The following is a 23,512-nucleotide window of genomic DNA, read 5'->3' as shown; positions in this document are numbered from 1 at the left end:
ACTTTGTGGGGATAATACATACACATAAACCTGGGTTAATAAAGTCTTACAATTTTTTTGAACATCAAATGTAAAAATACATATGAAAGCGACTGGCACATTAATAACATACATAGTAAATAATAAATGTTAATTGCTTCCCTCCTAACTCAAGGGTTTCTCAAAGTATGGTCCAAGGACCGCCTGAATCAGAATTATTTGAGATGTTTGGCTAAAACTGAAAATTACGGACCCCACTCCAGACTACTGAATCTCCTCTCAGGGAATGGGGTCTCAGACTCTAGGTATATATCCAGATATATAGACAATTCTTATGCGCTCTAAAATTTGAGAACCAAAGTTCTGAATTACAGAGATGTACAACACAGATATAGTACACAGGCTCTAATGACTGTATGTTTAAGAAGAGGGAGCTAAAAAAAAAAAACAAAAGAAAGTCAAGATTCAACCAGGAACTAAAATAAAACATTTGTTTATTCTGATATTCCAAAAGGGCACAAAGCTTGCCCAGTCTCACTTAGAATTTACACACACGACCACCTACTAATCAAAGAACTTTCTGGGCTAACACTAAATTTAATAACAAATGGCTCATCTTTGGGATTTGAGAGAGGTTTCTTTCACCCACTGTGTGAATAAAATCTGAGTTCCAGATGAAGGGGAAGTTATGTATCTTCTACAGTTCTATTTTTCTAGATTAGTTGTGAAATACAGGAATTGAACTATCAGAAAAACAGACTTTATTGCTGACTAATAAGACAACAAAAAACCTTCTGTGTGAAGAAAATGTTGTATATAGTTCCCAACATGATTAATGAAGTTAAGATTTGTTCCCAGCTGAGCACTCCAGGGCCTGTCCCTAACCATCAACTCCTGCATTTCTGAGAATGGGAGTTCAGTTAGAGATCCTGAATAGGCCACTAAAAACAAACAAACAAAAAAAAACATGAGGAGGAAGCTGTGGGCAGAAGAGATATTTTCTCTTTCTTTTTTATGGCGGTTTTCCAAGTATGCAAGTTATTCTCTAACTGGTAAAACTGGACCTACTGGTTGTGGGCCCTTGGGCAAATTACTTAATATCTTTGGGCCTCAGCTCTAAAATCAGGTAATAAAAGTAGCCTCCCTCACAGGATTGTTACGAAGAGTTCACTGAGGCAACAGCATAGTGGTTAAGAGGGTAAGTTAGTCTCCTCTAATATAGGGATGACAGTAGCACCTACCTCATGACAGTGTGCATTTAAACACCAGCTTAGCACAGTGCCTAAACACAGTAAGCCCTCGATAAATCATCATGCCCTCGATAAATAGTCATTATTGTTACTTCTTAATCTACTCTTCTTTCTAAACTTGGCATAGGTATAATCCCCCAAATCCTTTGATTTGTCCTTCGCCCATTGCTCCATAGCTAACCTTTCTTTCTAACCTTTGCTTTTCTCATTTTAGGAGTTTTCAGAGTGTGCTAGTGAACTCTATCCACTTCACTTCACAGGAAGGGATGTTCTTCACCTATAATGAATCAGGTGGTCAGTAATTTGTTTCAATTTGATTCCAATCTGCATTTATATTCTTTGAAATGTCTCGAAGTTTCAGGCTTCTTTCTCTCTGTTTTCTAATGATAAAGGATACTTTTTTTATGGGTGGTTTCCCCACTGCCAAACAATTCTCCAACACCAGCTGGGTGTCCTACAATTCAATTCTGACACTATCTTCTCAGAGATAGCATCAGATTACACAGATTTAGGACCCAGTCCTACAAGACTGCTCTTCACTTCAGATGCCAGTTGCAAGCCTGTGCTTGTGATCCGCTGGCTATAAATCAGAGGCTCCCACAATCCCTTCTCCTTGAGTTCTACAAACTTGCTAGAGTGGCTCACAGAACTAAGGAAATCCATTTACCCACTAGATTACTGATTTATTACAAAGTATATTAAAGGAGACAAATCAACAGCCAGATGAAGAGATATATATAGTGAGGTCCTGGACAAAGGAGCTTCTGTCCTTGTAGGTTGGGGCCGGCATGGTGGCACGTGGAAGCGTTCTGGTTCCCCAAACCAGAAGCTCTCGGAACCCTGTCCTTTTGGGTTTTTATGGAGGCTTCATTACATGGGCATGATTGATTCAATTTGGCCACTGTTGATTAAACTCAATCTCCAGCCCCTCCCTTCTCCCAGGAAGTCAGGGGCTGAAAGTTCCAACCCTCTAGTCACTTTGGTTGGCTTCACAGGCAACTAGCCCCCATCCTCAGAGAAGTCACCTTATTAACAAAAGACACCTTTATAGCTCTAGTCACTTAGGAAATTCCAAGGGTGTTAGCTCTGAGACAGAAATGGGATGAAGACCAAATATATATTCATTATAAATCACAATATCATACTTTTTCTTATTTTTGTATTTCTAAAGTCATTTCATTAGGATTTTGAGAAGGAAATGAGATATGCTCAAAGCGCCATCTTGCAATGAAAATATATACATTATAAGATGTGCTGTGGACTACTTTGCAGCCATAAACAAGAATGAGGAAGCTCTTTGTATACTGATAATGATCTCCAGGGTAGCTTATGAGATGAAAAAATAAGGGGCACTATATGCTATCATTTGTAAAAAGTTTTGAAAGGGAAAAAAGTATATACATATTATTTGTAAACACCCATACTACCTCTGGGCGTGGGGGAATAAGAAGGTAGTAACATTGTGATCCCTAGGAAGGCAACTGGTCAGATGTGGGTTGGATTAGAAGCAACATTTTTCACTACATATCCTTGTGTACTTTTTGAATTGTGAACCATGTGAATATATTTCCTACTAAAAAATTAAATTATCAAGTCCAACTCCTTTATTTTACAGATGGGGAAACTGAGGCCTAGGTCATTGAATAATGATGCTAATATACTCTTTAGTCAACTGAACCTATAACATCTGCTTCTCATACGTTGCTTCTGTAACACTAGGCTAGCTACTTTCCCCAACACTCCCATTTCTCCAGATAGTTTGTAGGGAAGCAGCTAAGTAGGAGGGGTTTCTGAGCTTTACATATCCTGTTTTAGTGGCAAATAATATAGAAGCTCCTGTTTCTCTTGCCCACTCTCACCTTTCTGTACAAAGAAGATCAAATGTACAACTACATTCTTCACAAAGGCCTTTGGAAAAGCTTTTATTTGCCTGGTCCGAATAGGACAACTCAAATTTGATATGTCAAACAAACAAACTGAAAAGGTCTTTTAGTTATGCAATGATAGAAGGGCCTAAGTCCATTGGGGAGTGGATCTCCCAGTTACTATACTCTACTTCTCTGATACCTTTTGTTGTTGGCTAAGCCACATCCTTGAATAAAGCAATCCCGAGATGCACCCTTTCATAACCCTCTTACTGGATCCTTTTGTAGTCTTGACACATTTCCACCATGCTAACCATGAATGCTTAAGTATGATTTATGTAAAGATCTGAGTGTTTTATAAAAAGTGTGATAAGAGTAGAGACAGCCCTGGACTAGGCATCAGAGACTCTGAACTATAGACATAAGTTTGCCATACATTAGCTATGTGACATTAAGCAAATCGCCTGAACTCAACATGTACTAGTTCATTTATTACAAAATGGATATAAAAATATCCACCCTGCCAATCTTACAGGTTGTGAGGATCAAATAAAATATGTCAAAATACTTCCTAATTCTAAGGTACAGTAAATATGAGATATTATTAATGGTAGCTTGCTTTCTCATTAGAGGACAAAATTAATCTCTGAAATGAGACGTCCAAGTCACACATAGGGCTCATTTTCATGTCACTTAAAACACAAAGACTCTTATAGCCTGATTTAAAGAACACTAGCTAGTCAGATATGTATAGGTTGGCAAAGCATTGTTTTAAATGCCTCTTTGTTATAATCAAAGGCAGACAAAGGTCCCCCTTGCTAAACCTTCCATTTAGTTATATTACACGGGATTTCAATTGTCTAGATCACAGTGTTGTTGGTTTGCCTGTGGAGAATGCTGGGAATTAATTTGGTGTGAGGCAGAAACTAGAAAACATTTTACCTTTTCCTTTTTTACTCCTCCCTCCCTCTGAGAGAAAAGTTGTTCAAAACCTCAGATAGAGGCTGCATGGCATAGTAGAAAAGTACTGGGCTAGGAATCAGGAGACCTGGGTTCTATATCTGGCTCTAGGGGCTTATTATCTGTGTGACCTGGGGAACTACGTCTCTTCATTCATTCATTCATTCGTTTGTTCGTTCATTCATTCAAATTTATTGTGTACCTACTGAGTGAAGGTACTATGATGAAACCCTATCCTCAAGAAGCGCAGTCTGATGGAGAAGGGATATATACAAATAATTAAAATACAGTATGAGATATACTAAGATATAGATTATGCACAGGGTTGTATGGGAACTGATAAAAAGCCATTAGAAAAGGTAGGAGAGAGGCATGGGTGCCTGCGGGTACAGTTAGCAGCATTCCTCTTCTTTCATTTCATAAACTGAACGAATACATTCTAGATGCTCTAAACTGCTTCAAAATTATACAAACACTGTATAGTTCTATAATAACTCGACTACCTATTTAGGGAAAGACTCAAACTGGCTAAAAAAAGGTCCCACTAACGTTTTACTGGTTGCTAGAGTTTTGCTCTTTATGTGTTCTCCCCAAATCATTTCTCTTATTTACTTTTGTAATGCAGGTTTCTATCTCATTATGCTGTATTGCACAATGTCCTCAGCCTACAAAAGCAGGTTGTATACAAAAGCCTAGGGCCTTTGTGCAAAGGAAAAGAGGTAGGGTGGACCCTTCTCAACCCTTTCCTTCTCTGCAGGGCTTTGTATTCCTAAGGATGGGCCCCCCCCCCTGCTTGGGGATGTTACCTAAATCATGAAATGATATTACTCAAAGCAATGGAACTTCAAAAGCATTTCCTTCCCAGTGCCTACTCTAAGATTTCTTTTGGCATAAACTGCTCACTTTAATGGATTAAGAATCAGACCCTTGCTGACTTCTCATACTTAGTCACAAACTACAGAAAACTTTTGATTTTTTTAATGGCTTTTTTATGCTAAAAGCTGCATGTGGGAGTGCAGGCATCAATCAGCAACCTGCCCTCTCTCTTCCCTCCCTTTTCCCCAACCATGCCTGGCTTGCCAACTTTAAATGGCAGAGTTATCTGGGTGCTGCCTGGTTATTGACTTATCTGACATCTTCCACTAGTTGAAGTCATCTTGTTGCTGTAAACACTTACTTTTTCAGTGATAACTATGTCATCTTTTTCTCTTTTGTGGCATGTCTGGTGAGGAAGGCAAAAAGAAGAATCAATAGCAGAGGCAAACTGGAACAAGGAGAGGAACAGACTTAAGAATCAGAGACTCTTAAGAGTATGGTATAAATTGTTACCTTTAGAGAAGTCATTTAATTTTATTCACATTCAGTCTAGAACATTTATTTTTCTCAGTTCAAAACTGAGATTATAATCAAAAGGAAAACTGGATTGAGGTCATTTAAAATAAAAAATTCCATTTCCTACTGGGCTAAGTACAAACTTGTTAGCTTGGCCTTCAAGGTATTTGACAAATATGGCCCTGGTCTCCTTTTCAACTTTAATCCACTATTTCCCTATGTATACTGTTTAAGACAACAGTAAACTATTAGCAAACTATTGCACAGAACTCTCTTAACCAATTTAACTGATCACACATCAGCTAGGCTATTCTCCAGTATCATGGGAGCAACACTTCTGCTCTCCCTCTCAGTGAAATTATGTGCTTATTGAGGGTGTCAGTTGTGTTTATTCACAAAACAATTTATGCCAATTGTGTTTATTATTCTAAATATATAATTTAATAAAGTATTATATAAAGCAATGAAGTATAAATGTGAAGAGGAAAACAACAGCAGCAGCTAATATTAACTGAGTACTTACTACCTGCCAGGCACTGTTCTAAGTGTTTTACGTGAATTAACTCACATAATCTTCATAAGAGCCCTGGGAACTAGATACTATTATTGTCCCTATTTCACAAAGGAGGAGACTGAACAACATGCCCAAGGCCTATACAACTCAAAAGTGGCAAAACAATTTGGCTCCAGAGATTTAACTACTATGCTATACAAGTTGAAAGCTTAGGAAAGACTAGATAAAGATACACATAACTATACTCCACTCCACCTTGTATGTGAAAGTAGCCACAGATAATACATAAACAAGTGAGCAAGGCTGTGTTCCAATAAAACTTTATTTATAGAAACAGGCAGCAGGCTAGGACAAGATTTAGCCCTCACACTGTAGTTTGCAGATCCCTGAGACCCACACTCCAAGAAAAGGCTTATGTCAAAAGAATGGCAAAAAGATGTTTAAGTTTTAAGTTAAAATAAAATGTTTAAGATCTACGGGTAACTAATATCTGTATGATTCCCTGCTTTCACTTACTTTTTTTCAGTTAACTTTTCCCTTCAACCTGGAAAGCCTTACTTCCTTACTTCCACTTGGAATCCCACTCATCTTCAAAGCCCACTATCTAACCCACACCTTCCTCCAAACTATGTAGATTTGATCTCTTCTTCCTTTGATATCCTACAATCATTAATTTCTACTTATGAGACTTACTTTGCTATATCTTCTATTATGGCTATTTGTATACTTCAATTATCGCCATTATTCAACTATAAGCACTTTGAGGACAGGAACATTGCCTTACTCATTTTCTCATCCCAGGCAACACCCAGCACAGCGTGTATACATAGCAGGTTTTCAGGTGATGTTTCTTGAATTGTGTTCTGACGTTCTTCTGTTTCAGTGGCTGAACAAAAAGAACACTATACCCGCCCCCAAACCTACGTTCAATTCACATCCTTAACACCACACCTAAGATCTAACTTGGTTATAATTTTAAACTATTAATTTTAAAATGCATCCACCAGAACAGATTAATATAGGTGTACCTGTATATAAAAATTGTCATCTAAATTGTAGCAAAATTGCTGATAATTCAAGGAATTGTTAAAATTGATGCTTTCTGGTTAATCTTCAGGGGGTCAATACATTTTATAAACACATCTAAAAGCTGTATACTTAAGCAAAACAAACAAAAATGCTTTATTTAAACTTGAGACAGGGTTGTGCCTATTTACCTCCCAGCAGTACTATTTGATAGATAACTGGGAGTGTTTAGGGAGCCTGGCCCAAGCTCAGAGCGAGTTAGAAGGGCTGGGACAGGAATTCAGGTTTCCTGATTACTAGTCCAGTATTCTACTTCAGGAAGACAGTGGCTTTTTAGGTACACTCAATCCTGCAGTTCAAAGCCTGGAAGACTAAGGAAGCCTCACCACTATCTTCCCCTTCCTCATACTGCCAATCAGAACCAGCAGCTGTGTCCCACAGTGGCGATCTGGGCACCCATATTTGTGGTGTTTCCATCACCAAAAAGGCTGATCCAGATTTTAGGATTCCAGCCTATCTAGAAAGGCGACTTAAACACCCTGGATAAAAACACCCCCAACTCAAGAATGCAAAATAAGTGCTCAATGATTCCCTTTAGCATTTTTCCCCCCTTTAGCATTTTTAAAAAGCACTATTCAGATGTTGTGGTGCTGGAATGACAATGACCAGTACTGGGGAGAGGGGTAAGAAAGAGCTGTTACTTATGCAGCTTATTCTTTTTTTTTTTTTTCCTGAGAGTTGCCAAGCTCACATTTAACAGAGAGCTACCACAAAGGGTTCCAGTTCCAGCGCTTAGATTCCAGTTGCATCATTGCTTTAACACTGTCAGCCTTCACTGCTTTAACCATCTTAATCTGTAAAATAAACACAGGAAGCAGACAACAGCCCTATCCTTCAGTTTAACAGAGGAATACTCTGCTAACAAAAATTAGACCTACATATAATATTTTTAGCTATCCTATTTCTCTTTCCTCTCCCCTAGAGCTTTAAAACAATAGGAAAATCATCTTCAACTGACACAAGAGACTAAGCAACACAGACAGTTCACAGCTAGTACAGCATTTTTATCTTTCTGGAAGCTACCTATAAAAGGCAAGAGCCATTGCTGGGCTCTCTGGGTCACACGGAAAAAAATATCCTAAGGGAATAAATTAAGGAATAAGGAAACAAGGATGAATTCCACTACTTACAGTTTAGTAGAAGCACACAAACTATAATAAGCAGAACAAGGCAAGTGCCAAGAGGTATAAAATCTCTGAGAAGGAGCTACCAACCACTTCACTTTGATTTCATGCTAACAGATTAAAACATTCAGGTAAGGGACACCTGTTGTACTAATCTGATTGAGAGGAGAAGCCCAGAGTGAAAGCACTCCTGAGAGCTACGGAAACAGAAGCTACAGTGGGACATGATCTGCTTATCCACACCTCCGCTAAGCCAGGCCTACCCCGAGATTGTTCCAAGAATGACCACAGGTTAACCAAAGAAATGCATATATAAGATACAGAGAGGGTGGAAACCGGAGGCAGAGAAGTCGACAGCAATTGATGTTGTCTTAGGTCTGTGCCAAGAAGACTAAGCAAAACCCAGGCCAAGGTTGGTGCTGGGGGGTTTTCAGCTTCTGAAGTTTCCTCCTTTCCATCACCCACCGCCAGAACATTCCAGCTCTCCTGATCACCTGCATAGGTGGACTCTAGGGAGGGGACTCTCTCCAGATGTATGCCACAGTGGAGCAATAACCACTCTGTGAGAGAATCCAGTACTTAAGGACTGGTAAGGTTCTTGTTGACCCGGCAGCCTGCTAATTCCCGAATCAAGAGACTAGGGATCCAGCCCCAGGCTGCCCTTTACTCTGTGTGACCTCGGACTAGTCATCCAAGTGCTTAGTTCCTCTCTTTCCCTACCTGTAAAGTCTGGGATTATGAGAAGACCGGGATTGAATTCGATGACCTCTGAGGTCTTAAAGCTTCTTGACCAGTCGGCACACGGTAGCACTGGACAAATAACCCGTTGAATAAATAGCGAGGGCGGCCACAGGGGACAAGCGGCAGAGGGAATCAGGCTGGTTTTACAGACGGGGAAACTGAGGCACGGAATACCTTGCCCCAAGGTTACTCCGGTTATGTCACTATGGGGGCCGGGCCGAAAGCTCAGGTCTCCAGACCTCCAGTCCCGGGCCCTTTTTCCTTTAGCCGAGCTGCGAAGAGTGGCGCGGAGGTCCTCGTCTCGGAGGGGAAAGAACTGTGCTCGTGCCAGGGTTGCGAGAGGGGCGGGAGAGGCCTTACCTTCCCAGATCGAGTCCCGCCACCGGCGCCTCCCTCTCAGAACCTTATTCTGTCACACCCCCAGGACTCTTCAGAAGCCCCCTCCACTTCTGACCCTCTCGACGTGTCCAAGACCGCCACCGAAGCGCCGATTCCCGCCCCTACCCCGCCCCCTGCCTCTCTGGCCAATCGCCGCGCAGGGCTTCGGAGCGCCTGTGCGTCTCGCCGCCTCTGAGGGCCGGAGAAGCCTTTCGTCACGCGGCGTGCCTCCCCCTCCAGGTCCTCTCATTTGCCTTTGCTCCACCTTCTGCAGAACCTAGTCTCCTCCTGGCCGAGTCACCGTGCGAGAGTTCGTCCTGCCGGAAAACAGCACGGCGCGGCGGCGTTTTACGACGTCGGCGGTGAAAGGCTCTGGAAACCTTTCGACTTCCTTCCAGAAGCGGGGCGAAAGGCGGCGCGATGTTCGGTGCGGGCGACGAAGACGACACCGACTTCCTCTCGCCTAGCGGCGGGTGAGTGACACACGCGTGGGGCAGAGGGCGTGGCTGAGAGATCCTGGCCATTCGGTTGGAGGGGCCACTCTCTTATCAGACCTCTTCCCAACTTCCGGGTCCAGAGCCTTGCCACATTCCGGTGCTCCACAGGTCTCAGAATCCAGGCAGAGCTCGAAGCTGTGCTGCGTCTGTCCACCTGGATTCTGGACCTGGCATCTCCCCTGACGCGCGGTAGGACCCTGGGGTTCGACTTTTGCTTTCGAGGTCACAGTTTCTCCTTCTGTGAAATGGGGGTGATTATTGATGAAAATACCTGTCTCAGAGTTTTTATGAGTCAGCTGGTGCCTATATGAGACTTTCTCTTCTCCGTGGACAAGGCGGTGACACTTCAGAATTGGCGCTGGTGCGTCAGCTTCAGCATCCTTCAAGACCTAGCTCGGATGTCACTTTTTTGGTGCTTTCCTTTCTCCCACGGCCCCAGGCAGAATAAATTGCTTTCTCTTACTTATTCCCACAACTAGGTGTGTTTACCTTTATCTTTGTACACAGAACCTACTAGATTTTGAGCCCTGACAAGACAAGAACTGTTTACGTTGTTCATAGTGTTCTGCGCTCGGCATGGTTCCTGGCACATAGTGAGTGCTCAGGAGGTGCCTACTGAGTGAATAATGACTGTGAAATTGCACTGTAAAGCTTAAAACCAGTGTAAGAAACTGCAGTTGCTGTCCCCTGTCCCCAGTCACTATATAAACTAGCCTGGGGTACAGGTCTTCAAGAGGCAGGGCTTTCTCTCTTCCACTAATCAATTTAGCCTTTTCCCTTGTGTTGTGTCGGTAAACAGCTTGACTCCCTTCAAACTTGTGAGCTGCCAAGTTCCGATCCTTGCAGAGTCTTTCTTTGAACATCTGTTTAACCAATTTAAGAATGTACTGAAGAATGATGAATACACCAATATATACTCCTCATTCTACTAAATACTTAGAGGTTACAAAAATGATTAAGCTGCTCTCTCTGGTCTCAGGTTGCTTCTAGTCCTGGTGGAGAGTCCAGTACGTGATTGACCTAAAACGACACTGGCTCTCTTTTGGTCTTAAATAGGATCTTTTGACTTACACTGTGATCAGCTCTACATTAGCCATCCTGCGTCCTTTTTTCACTCTCACTGCCCTGTTCCACCCCTACCCTCACTTTGGATGCCCTCCATCCACTTAGTTCCCCCTTGAGTTCTTTCAGTTGCTCAATTATTTTAGAGCTAAGCAGTGCTTTGGTTCCTTTTTTCCCTACTCCACCCAAAACATTCACTATTTCCACACATCCAGCCTGTTGCTGTTGACTATGTAGTCAGCCATTTGAATTAATGTTTTTTCAGGCAAACCTGTCTTGTAAATGGCTGTGCCTTTTGAAAGTTTACAAAATATACTTTATTTATTTTTAATAAATTTATTTATTTATTTATTTTTGTCTGTGTTGGGTCTTCGTTGGTGCGCGCGGGCTTTCTGTAGTTGCGGCGAGCAGGGGCTACTCTTGTTGCGGAGCGCGGCCTTTCTCAGTAGTTGTGGCTCGCGGGCTCTAGAGCTCAGGCTCAGTAGTTGTGGCACAAGGGCTTAGTTGCTCCGTGGCATGTAAGATCTTCCCGGACCAGGGCTCGAACCCGTGTCCCTTTCATTGGGAGGCGGATTCTTTTTTTTTTTTTTTTAAAACATCTTTATTGAAGTATAATTACCTTACAATGGTGTGTTAGCTTCTGCTTTATAACAAAGTTAATCAGTTATACATATACAATATGTTCCCATATCTCTTCCCTCTTGCATCTCCCTCCCTCCCACCGGGAGGCGGATTCTTAACCACTGCGCCATCAGGGAAGCCCACAAGATATACTTTAAATTCACATTCTTCACTAGGTGCAAGTCTTTGAGGGAAGTCTGTAAATGAATGTTAGGGCTCCCAACTTTATTTTTAATTTAATTTTTATTTTATATTGGAGTATAGTTGATTTACAATGTTGTGTTAGTTTCAGGTGTACAGCAAAGTGTTTCAATTATATATATATATATATATATATATATCCATTCTTTTTCAGATTCTTTTTCCATATAGGTTATTAAAGAATCTTGAGTAGAGTTTAGGGCTTCCAGCTTTGATGCAACAAGCAGTACACTGCTGACTGAAAATTCCTGGGTGGATAACCACAGTCATGTGCTCTTCCAGGTTCCTGGCCTGAGATAAGTTCTTGGTGGCTCAGCTATGCTGATTTCCTTTGCAGGCTCCTCAAAGACCTGAGAAACTAGTTCTAGGCAGGAGACTGTACTCCTAAACACAGACAACAGCTAATTGAATGATAAAAGGCTTAGTAAACAAAGTTATACAGGTAACTTATTTTTGTTCCCAGTAATAACCAGAAAAACTAAATCAAGTTTAAGATTGAGAATACAGAAAGTTTCACCAACATTCCCTGATTCAGCTATTCCTTTGTCAGTTTTCTCTAAGGAAGTAAAACATATGACTGTGAGTACTGCGGCTGCTTCTCAGTTCCTCTTGTACAACTGTAATTTACTGTAAATATTACTTGATTATTATTTTTTAAGTATCTTGACTTAAATGTGTGACTTACTTGATTCCACTTAAGATAGTCAAGCCTAATAGAAGTGAGAGTATTAGTGCCTAGGATGGCTGTCTAGATGATTGATAATCTGTGTTCCAAATTTCCAGGCCTCTTGGTCCATGGTTAACCTAGCAGTAGTAAAGTGGTAATCAGGAGGTTTGTGGGGTTTTGTTTTTGTTTTTGTTTTTGGTCTTAGCCCTTTCTTTCCGTTGAGACTTTGAAATGAAGAAATATGTGAATGCCTACTAAGTGTATGGTGCTTGGCTTCAGCTAATACAGATAGGAATAAGGAACAGTTCCTGCCCCTAAGAAGCTTCCAGTTTAGTAGTAGAATAAAACAATCCAATAATGATAATCAAAAAGCATTCTTAAGGGGCCAGTAATGTATATACTTGTGTTGTAGATTATATAAAAGTTATATCTAGGCAGGGACTTCCCTGGTGGTCCAGTGGTTAAGACTCCCTGCGTCCAATGCAGGGGGCATGGGTTCGATCCCTGGTTGGGGAACTAAGATCCCACATGCCACGCGGTGCTGCAAAAAAAAAAAAAAAAAAAAAGTTATATGTAGGCAAATCTGATTAGCATAATGATGATAAATCACCAGTGTAGAGGTAGAAAAAAGAAATCTGGAACTGATCATCAGAAAGCATTTTCAAGTTCTGTAAAAGATACAGAAAAGCCTAGATTCTGATGTTGATTCTGCCCCCAGTTAGGAGTGTGACTTTATGGACAAGTCACTTACCATCCTTGACTCTCCATTCCCCAGTCTATTAAATAATGGGGTTGCTCTAGGTGATCTTTGAGACTTTTCCCAATCCTGTAGTTTGTATTTATGCTAATATCAGCTTATAGTTGGAGGTCAGTTTGTGCACTGATCAAGCATGGTTTCTTCCTTCTAGAGGTATCTGAGTTGAATCAACATTTTAAGGTAATAGGGTGTGTACACATGTGTATAAAACATATTGTGTACTTTGTGCAAGGTACTGTACTAAGTACTATATATACAGTATTGTATTAATTTCTTTCTACTACTCTCTGAGGCAGTTTTTACTAATATTATACTCATTTTACAAATGGGAAATTAAGGCTGAGAGAAGAAAGTTGCTCAAGGTCAAACGGCTAAAAAGTAGAAGAACCTAGATTTGAAATCAGGCAAGCAGATTTCCACCAGACTGCCTGTATGCCTTATTATTATTATAGAAGTAAATGTTTGATAACACAGTTTGGAAAAGAAGTACTTGAACAACCGAAAGAGTCCCCGTTTATTAAAATACACTGATACATCATAAATGCATGTATTACTGTTTTGTTGTTTGGTTTTTTATTTTTGGCTGCGTAGGTCTTCGTTGCTGCACGTGGGCTTTCTCTAGTTGTGGTGAGCAGGGGCTACTCTTCGTTGCGGCGTGCGGGCTTCTCATTGTGGTGGCTTCTCTTGTTGCGGAGCATGGGCTCTAGGCTCGCGGGCTTCAGTAGTTGTGGCATGCGGGCTCCGTAGTTGTGGCTCGCGGGCTCTAGAGCGCAGGCTCAGTAGTTGTGGTGCATGGGCTTAGTTGCTCTGCGGCATGTGGGATCTTCCCGGACGAGGGCTTGAACCCGTGTCCCCTGCATTGGCAGGCAGTTTCTTAACCACTGCACCACCAGAGAAGTCCTGTATTACTGGGGGTTTTTTTTGTTTTGTTTTGTTTTAATTTATTTATTTATTTTTGGCTGTGTTGGGTCTTCGTTTCTGTGCGAGGGCTTTCTCCAGTTGCGGCGAGTGGGGGCCACTCTTCATCACGGTGCGCGGGCCTCTCACTGTCGCGACTTCTCCCGTTGTGGAGCACAGGCTCCAGACGCGCAGGCTCAGTAGTTGTGGCTCATGGGCCCATTTGCTCCGCGGCATGTGGGATCTTCCCAGACCAGGGCTCGAACCCATGTCCCCTGCATTGGCAGGCAGATTCTTAACCACTGCGCCACCAGGGAAGCCCTGTATTAGTGTTTTTAATGAGAAAAGAAAAGGAGTATAAAATTAAGGTTAGATAAGATTTTGATAACTAAATGCACAGGCTAACATTTATTTTTTATTTTTTAAATTTTTAAAATTAAACAAATCTTTTTTATTTTTTGGCTGTGTTGGGTCATCGTTGCTGTGCACAGGCTTTCTCTAGTTGCGGCAAGCGGGGACTACTCTTCGTTGCAGTGCACGGGCTTCTCATTGTGGTGCCGTCTCTTGTTGTGGAACACAGGCTTTAGGCATGTGTGCTTCAGTAGTTGCAGGCTCAGTAGTTGCGGCACGCAGGCCCTAGAGCGTGAGGTCTTCAGTAGTTGCGGCACATGGGCTCAGTAGTTGCAGGGTGCAGGCTCTAGGGCACGGGGGCTTCAGTAGTTCTGGCTCGCGGCCTCTAGAGCGCAGGCTCAGTAGTTGTGGCACACGGGCTCAGTTGCTTTGCGGCATGTGGGATCTTCCTGGACCAGGGATCGAACCCGTGTCCCCTGCATTGGCAGGCAGACTCCCAACCACTGTGCCACCAGGTAAGTCCAACATTTATTTTTTAAATGTGATTAATGCTGGAATGACTTTTCCTATGAATTATAAACTTAGAGACTAAAGTCCAGAGTTAGCAAGCTCATTCTTGCTAACATAGTTAGGGAGATGTGTACATTTGAAAACACTTCAGAAGTGGAAAGTGTAATAATTTACAAAAAACCTATGCCCCTAAGACTGTGTAGAGTTCATTTTAAAAAATTAATAGAAAGTAGAATTAATCTGAAAGATAATTAGGTTGACCTGGCTTTTGGATTGATTTTGCAATCATCAATTGGCTGGCCTTTGGGGCATCTGTGGAAACTTAGTTTACCTACAACAGTTTTGTCTTTACATTGAAAAAAAAAACAAAACGCACCTGCAAAATTAAAACAGCAAATCCAATACCCATAGTTTACTGAAGCTACCAAGGACATTCTTTCTTATCAATGATTTGTGCATAATCTGTTAATCTTAACTAGGTTCTAAGCTTTGTAAATTTTTCACAAGGTTAAAGGCATTGCTCAAATTCCTAGAATCTTATTCTTTTAGGGAATCTGCTCAGATTGCCCTGGGTAAAAGGAGAACTCTTGGTCTTTTCTAAATTTCATTAGCATTTGTTGATGTCTTATTGTAGGCCAGCACTGCTCTCTACAATTGCAATATCATTTAAACCTCTTAGTCCTTTAAAGTAGGCATTGTTGGCCCCATTTACAGGAAACTCAACACTACCTTGAGAAAACTAGGTAATAGTTTCAAATCATATTAAATTTATTTTGCAAAATGCTAGTATGTATTATACATTAAAATTATCAGGGAAAAAAGACCAAAAAAAGTTGTTGGGATGTTTCAGTATTTAACAGTAACCAATTACCATATTAGATGATAAAGACTGAATAAGTTTTATTAATCTCTATGGAGTGTAACTCCATATAACAGCTGCTTGTTATATATCTCATGTTATAGTTTGCAATTATATAGTATATACCTAATTCCCTTGTTAGAGTATGTAAGCTACTTGAAAACAGAACCGAGTTTTGCTCACCAATGTATACCCAGCACTTAACACAGTGTCTGATGCATATTTCTTGAATGAATGAAGTATAGAGTTCTGTGGGAGCCCCAAGGAAGATCACCTAACCGAGACTTTGAGATTAAGGGTCAGCTTCCAGGGGAAGAATGTTTCAGGCAGAGAGAACAGCATATCCAAAGGCTGGAGATTAGAAAGATCTTGCCTTATATGAGAAATTAAAAGTTTCACAGTGTGACTGTAGCACGCAGTTGGAGATGAGAAATGGTCAGATAGGAAGCTGGGGAGGTAAGGAGAGTTGCGGTCTTGAAGGGGCTTGTAAAACTGTCTTATGGAGTTTGGACTTTTATCTTGGTAATATTGAGGTGTCATTGAGAGTTTTAAGGAGGAAAGAGACTTGGTCAAATTTGGTTTTGAGAAAGGTCACTGTGGGTGCAGTGGGAAGGATGGATAAGAAGCAGACACGACCAGGGCAGGGAGATGAGACAGGAGGTGGCTGCAGGAATTCAAGCTCTGTAGATGTGATGGTGGTCTGAAGTAGGCAAGTGGCAGTGAGGCTGGGGAGAAGTGAACGAGTTCGAGAAATAGCAAGTAAGATCAAGTGGACTTGAGGATTGGTCATGAACACCAGGGGAAAGAAAAGTCAAGGTCGATGCCCAGATTTCAGTTTTGGTTGTGGATGTTTGCAGAAAAGGGTTAACATAGTAGACCTGAGACTGTTATCCTTAGAAAGTCTTGCTTACAGGGTTGGCTGGCAGCTGGAAACTCGATTGGTAAACAGTTCCCCACACTACAGCTTTCCACAAATGCTAAGAGGGGCTCACTGTGCCTAAACTGTTTGTATAGACGATATGGTTTATTACTGAATCTTGTCTTCCTGCTGGGAGTCTAGAATTTTGGTACATGTTAGAAGGTTTCTATGTAACTAGCCCACAATCAAAAACCTTGGGCACTGAGTGTCTAATGAGCTTTCCTGGCAGACCACTCTCACACACGTTGTTACAACTTATTGCTGGAGGAATGTAACATGTCCCGTGTTACTCCACTGGAAGAGGACTCCTGGAATTTTGTTCCTGGTTTCCTCTGGACTTTGCTCCAGTGTGCCTTTTTCCTTTGCTGATTTTGGTGTGTATCATTTCCTTGTAATAGACCTTAGCCCTGAGTATATATATATATATATATATATATATATATATATGTATATTATATATCATGCTATAACTGTATGGTAAGTCCAGTGAGTCCTTCTAGCAAATCACTGAGCCTGGGGGCAGTCTTGAGGATCCTGACACAGAATGTCATTCATCAAGAGAGGGAGCACAAGAGTAAGAACAGGTTTTGCTGGGCAGTGGGCATTGGCAGTGGGCATTGGAAGATATGAGTTCTGGTTTGGACATGTTGCATTTGTGTTCCCTGTGGGATATCTGTGTTGTCTGCACTCAGGAACAAATTCTGGGCTAGGAATACAGATTTGAGCACCATCAGAATTTGGATAGCACTGATATCAAGGTAAATAAATTAGATTGCCAAGGGAGAGAGAGTATGAAATCTTGGGGACATGGACATTTAAAGGTTGGACAATAGTAGAAGAATCCAAGGAGTTAAATGAGGAGCCAGAGAGATGGAAAGACAATAAGAGAGGGATCCCATTAACATTTATTGATGTCTTATTTGGGCTGGTCCCTCCTCCCACCCCTGCAGGTATCCCCACAGAAGTCAGAAGAAGAGTTTGTTTAAAGAAGAACAAGTTAGTTGACAGTGTAAAAAGGCAGCATGAAAGCCAAATAAGATAAGGACCGATAAACTGTTTATTAACAAAGAGGTTGTTGGTGATTTTAGTAAGAGCAGTTTCAGTGGAATAGTTCGTAAGATTCATCACAAGGGATGATAAAAGAATGGTTCTGCTGTGAAAGATAAAAGATGAAATCATATATGGGACTATGTTTGATGCAGTAAGTTTGTAATATGGTTTTTTTCCTTTAAAGGTGGTGATTTTCTTTCTTTCTTTCTTTCTTTTTTATTTTTTGAAAGCATGGGGTTCTAACCACTGGACCACCAGGGAATTCCCTGTAATACAGTTTTACTTCAATGTAATAAACTAGTGAAAAATAGGAAACTATGACTTGCTAAAGGCAAGAATGTACAGTTTGAAGAGACCATAGAGAGCACCTGGACTAATCACCTTAATTTACAGATGCAGAAACTGAGGTCCAGAAAGAAGAGATGCCTTGACCAAAGTCCTGTGGATGGGCAAGGTCATTTGATGCTGTTCATATCAGAGATACAATCTTGATTTCAAAGAGACTTAGTTGCCGCTTCTGATATTGAGTGGTGGGATATATAGTCAAGGAGGTATTTGTTTGAGGTTGGAGCATGAGCAGCTTTTATAATGATTCCAGGTTTGAGATATGTCAAATGAAATGTCATTTTCATTTTCTACTAACAGTACCAGATTGGCCTCTCTTTTCGGACTGGATCAGGCAGCTGCTGGCCATGGAAATGAATTCTTCCACTACACAGCCCCAAAGCAGCCTAAGAAAGGCCAGGGAACAGCACCAACAGGTAAGTTAAGAGGTTAGGATTGGCCCCTGACAGGTTAGTTGGAATGATAAACAACCTTCTAAAAGTGACATGCCAGGTCATCCCTCCTTGATCAGTCTGGCCAAGCTCACCACCAGCGAGGTGCATGCTGCTCTGAGCTCTGAGATCCTGAATTCCGGCGGCTAGGTAGTATGCTGTTTTTTGGAAACTGATGGAGGAAGGTCACAGGCAAGCTCTTCTGCCCCATGTGGACACCACTCTCCAAAACTTTGCCCAGGGTGCTCTACATAGGCACCGTCCAATATTTTGGAAAGAAGGAAGAGCTGCTTTTCCCATCTTTCACCTGGGTGGGTTAGATGTATGCTGACAGTGAATTTTTCCCAACTAAAGAATGATACTCAATGCTGTATCCCCTGAACATTTCATCAGGATGAACACAAGACATATTGAATGAAAATTTGTTGAACGAAAGGAGAAAAGGGGGGAGTAATATTTCTAAAATACCTGCTATGTGTTTGGTCTCAGGTGCTTCACCTAGATTGTCTTATTTAATTCTCACAACAATTCTGTGAAATAGGTGAGACTACCACCATTTTAGAGGCTCAGAGAGGTTTAGGCACATGGTTAAGGTCAGACAGCAGTAAGTGATAGAGTTGAAATTTGAACCCTGATCTGACTCACTCCAAAGCTTGCCTGCCATCCTCTGCACTTTGCTGTCTTTGTGTAAGAATCTGAAGAGGAGTGAGGGACTGATAGAAATAGCCCAGAGCAGAACAGGTGGTAAGGGACATTAAATTAAATATTTGTTGAATGAAGAAGAAAGTATTGAATGTCTTTTACGTGCTAGGCGCAATGCCAACACTGAGGATGTTGTTAGGATATTTAGAGTTGAACAGTTGCAACAGATACTGTATGGCCCATAGCCTAAAATATTTACTGTTTGGCCCTTTACATACAGTGTTTGCTGACCCCTGCTCTAAGTCTTACCTGTCACTTTTGGCAGCTTTGCTGTGGATTGCTGGCCCTGTTCTCCAAGCCATAACCTGGCCAGATTTCTAGTAGGCTATGCTTTTATGTTTCCTGTGGCACATCTCTTCTCAGCAGTGTACTTCTAACTCAGTTTAAAGTGGTTGAGTTAATGAATGTGGATAAAAACAAACAATCTCAGTCCCCACCCAATGAAGTAACTTGCTTTTTAAAATTAGAAAACAACAACTGTGAGTTAATTATACTTTTAAAGGGGAATTATAGAGGCATTTCAACTTAAAAATTACCTATACTACTGTCTTATGTAGGCATTTACAAATAAAGTAAAAACTTGCAATACAGGAGATGTTCTCTGTTCAAAGAGTATTTATATAACAAGTCTTTTTGGGGAAGGAGGTGGCTGCAGCATAGTTCTTGAATCTCTTCAGATCTCTAGAAAAACAGAGCAACTGGGCAAACCTTGGATAATATTTGCAATAAAACCAATTGAAAAGGTATCCTCATGAACTCCCCCAATACAAGCAGGTATGGACACAAGGCTTGCATGGTGTCAACATTTGCATGGGAGAAAACAAGGAAGCAATGGGAGAATATTTGAATCTGAGAATGGGCGAACCCAAAGTAGCCAACAGGTGTTCATGGGCAATGTGGCAGGCCAAGCTGGAACTGCAAAGCATTTTGCCCATTTTAGTTATGGGTAAGTACAAGGGGTTGATGATGGTGACTAGAACAGGAGCAGTCTTGCTCCTATGAAGTGTTGAAACTTATCCACTATGGTGACCTTCCAGGAGAGGTCCCCACCCTGAGTAGGACCTGCTGAGAGTGGAATTAAAATGAAGGAGGATCGGGATATTAAAAGTGAAGAAGAAAAGATCCAGATAAAAGTAGCTCAAGAATAGAATCAGGAAGTCTCAGGAGGAAGCCCCCTCTTCCTGCTTTTTTGAACTCTGTATGGCAACAGAAGAGTGGGTTCCATGAAGTTAGGAAAGCCACCCTGAGCCATGCCTCTGTCTAAAAGTTCAGAAAAGCAAATTTCACATAAAAGTGAACAATAGAAAAGTATCAGAGTCAAACTCCATGCAAAGTTATTATAAGAGCAAGGAACAGAATAGTATCCCTACAGTGAGAGCTCTACTCTGTGAGAATGTTTCTTACTGAATAGATCAAAACTACAACCACCTATTACCATTAAGAAAATAACATAAGACATGAAATGAGAACATAAGTGAGAATTTTAAAATCTCAGAAGTAAGTGACAGGACTTAGGCAAGAATTAGAGATGTCAGAAAAATTATTTCAGAAATGAAGATTAAACTAGAAGGAACACAAGAATGAATAAACACAACAGATTATGCCTTAAAAGAAATAGAAGGTTAACAGGAGGACATTTTTAAAATAAGAATTAAAAAATTTAAGAGAGAAAAAGTTTTGAAAGGAAAGTGGCCAGTATTGAAGATAGCAAAGAACTTCCAACATGTGGAATATACATATGTATATTCCCTGAAGAATTTAAAAAAAAAAATGGGGAAAACAGGCACCTAAAACTATAATTCAAGAAAACTTTCCTTGGGAAAAAAAAAGGATTTGAAAACATATTAAAAGCAGTCCTCATGGGCAGGGAATTCAAGAATCTGTACAGTACTGATTTCCGAGGGGAAGAAATGCTTAACCAATGAGAAGATCACATGATTGTGGCATCTGACTCACTTATCCCTCTAGCAAATCCATGAGCAAGGGCGTTAAGTAGGGAGATGAGAGTGTACTGGGAAAAGTTGAACTAACCTGAAGGAGGATGCTAGGCTGACCTTGGGGAGACAGTAATTTTTCTGTGTTTCAGACTTGGCCTGATAACTGAGGCCTTAGTTCCTCCTTTTTTTGGTATTCACTGCTTCTCAGGAGAAAAGTTTTATTGTAGCATTACATCCAACTGGAAAGTACTGATTGAATTTAAAACTATGTTGTAGGTTTTTACAAAAGAATAAGGAAAACAAGAACAACCCAGACTAGGAAAATAAGCCAACAACATAAAATGGGTGATTCATCAAAATAAAACAAAGTAAATGGCCAGTACAAATCTATAGAAAATGTTAAATTTCTCCTTCCCTGTAATCAATAAATGCAAATGAAAACAACAGTGAGGTGGCATTCCCCTTTCCCTAATGCCACCTGTATCCCATTGGTAAAGATTTAGAAAGATTATCTCCTCCTGCTGGCAGGGATGCAAAGCTGGCCTACTCATACTGCTGGTGGGAGTGTAAACTGGTAATGGCATTTCTGAAGGGTATTTGGGCAGGTTGTAACAAAACCTTAAAAATTTTCACACTCTTGCATGCCATAATTCCATTTTGGGGAATTAATTCTAAGAAAGTAATTAGAGGTACATACAAAAATGTGCGTTTTAAGGATGCTCATCATAGTGTTATTTATCATAGAGAAAAATTGGAAACAGCCCAAAGAAATGTCAAACAATAGGAAATTGGATGAATTCTAGTAGAGTCAGCATAGTATTTAACCATCAAAAAGTGTTTTTAGGACTATTTTGTGTTTCGGAGACTGTTTTGAAAAGTATAAGGAAATGCTTACACTAAGTGAAAAAAGGAGATTGTCAAATCATTAATTTTCTTTAAAAAAGATGAAAAAGCTGGAAAGTTTATGTGTATAGAAAAAGGACTAGGAATAAATACATCATATTATTAATGTTTATTTTTGGGTGGTGAGATTATAGGTCATTTTTTTTATGTGTTTCTGTATTTGCTAAGTTTTCTACAGTTGTACATGTACTCTATAACCAGAAAAAGGTATTTCAATACTGTTAACAAAATTCAACTGAGTATATTTTAAAGATCTTATTGGCTATCTTCAGCGATTCACGAATTGAGCAGCATCCAATCTAGTAGATAGGGGCTCTGACAAAATGAAAGTCTTTTATAGGCAGAAGGGAGCAGGAACCAGGCAGAAGGGGGAGTCTAGTGTAACACTAGGCAAAAAAGTGGGTTGCTTATTGCAAGGTTACTTTCCTTTAGGAGATAGCAGAGGTCTATCAAACAGATTACCTAACTAGTGCTGATGAGATCATTCTGGTTTAAGATTCCATTTCTGGGGGAGCCAGAACTGTAATTATGTTGAATCTCTGTTTGGTGGGGTGGGTCTTATCCTAAGTGACTCCATTTTGGGCCTGTTGTCTTGTTTTTAATAACAACAAAAAGAATCAAACAAGGATACTTTTGAAAATAAGTTGTTGGTTGCTATGGCCATGCCTGTGTTCTCAACAGATTCATGTGGTGAGTGTGAATATGTGATTTACTCTAAATACATTATTTTTAAATGTTAGTGTTACTTTATACCACTGTGAAAGTAAAGTAATGGATGTAATCTGAATATCATAAGTTTTCTACCCCAGAAGTAAGGGAAGGGGAAACAACTTCATTTTTATTTATTATAGCTGTCAGAATATTGGAAGGAGAAAAGGAAGATGGAATGTGACCTTGCTTTCTAGACAGTGCTTCTCTTCCAGCCCAAAGACTTGTTTGGAGTGGAGCCAGAATCCTGGGTTCTAGTCCTAGGCTTGCTGCTGTCATTGTGCAAGGCACTTGGGGGCTTAGAGCCTCAGTTTCCTCATCCCCAGACATGGCCATAGGGCCATTTTGTGGATCAAATGAGGACAATGGTCATGAAAGCATTGTAACACTAACTGCAAGGCTAAAGAAGAATTTTGAAGCTGCTTTAATGGTTAAAAATCAGTTTCAAGCAAGAAATGAATGACAACTTTGTTTTCTGCTTCATCTCTTCGTCTTCAGGAAATCAGGCGACACCAAAAACAGCACCCGCCACAGCAGGCACTTCCACAGTATTGGTTGCAACAGCAGTCCATGCATATCGCTAGTAAGTAGCGGAGAAGGAGCACTTTATAAAGTTGGTGGGTGTGTGGGTTAAGCTCCTGCTTTTTGCAGTAAGCCTTTCGGTTCATTGCAAAATGGCTACTCAGTCCTGCCATAGACAAAGTATCAGTAATGCTTTTTAATGTTTCATTTGGAGAATTTTGCACACAAAACTTTGAAGAGCGGTTATCTTGTGTTTTCTCTAGGAACTGCTTATACCCTCAACAACTGCCTTTTTAAGCGCTCAAAGAAAGCCACTCCACTGAGATACATGAATAGTAGATGTT

General features: G+C 40.7%; 2 protein-coding genes across 18 annotated transcripts in view; one reads left to right on the top strand and one right to left on the bottom strand.

Annotated features, from left to right (window-relative positions):
- The window catches only part of SLC31A1 (solute carrier family 31 member 1), a 30,790-nt gene extending 21,139 nt beyond the window's left edge, over nt 1-9,651 (bottom strand). Inside the window, exons 1-3 of one of the 4 annotated variants that reach the window (XM_082404223.1) lie at nt 9,212-9,353; nt 6,685-6,802; nt 5,232-5,276 (exon numbers count right to left, since the gene is read on the bottom strand). The gene's annotated coding sequence lies outside the window, so the exon portion shown is untranslated. Of the gene's footprint in view, nt 1-5,231; nt 5,505-6,684; nt 6,803-9,211; nt 9,370-9,530 lie in introns of those variants that run through there. The other 3 variants (XM_082404226.1, XM_082404222.1, XM_082404225.1) reach the window with 3 other exon arrangements.
- The window catches only part of FKBP15 (FKBP prolyl isomerase family member 15), a 55,590-nt gene continuing 41,648 nt past the window's right edge, over nt 9,571-23,512 (top strand). For all 14 annotated transcript variants that reach the window (XM_082403779.1, XM_082403778.1, XM_082403776.1 and 11 more), the window contains exons 1-3: nt 9,571-9,702; nt 18,266-18,381; nt 23,145-23,229. In XM_082403779.1, the coding sequence (XP_082259905.1) occupies nt 9,650-9,702; nt 18,266-18,381; nt 23,145-23,229 (254 nt within the window). In that variant the 5' untranslated portion in view covers nt 9,571-9,649. The remainder of the gene's footprint in view (nt 9,703-18,265; nt 18,382-23,144; nt 23,230-23,512) is intronic.

Source organism: Balaenoptera borealis, assembly GCF_965194805.1.
Source record: "Balaenoptera borealis genome assembly, chromosome: 8".
Classification (NCBI taxonomy): domain Eukaryota; kingdom Metazoa; phylum Chordata; class Mammalia; order Artiodactyla; family Balaenopteridae; genus Balaenoptera; species Balaenoptera borealis.
Note: the sequence above shows the minus strand (reverse complement) of the source record. Positions and strands in the feature narration are given on the sequence as shown.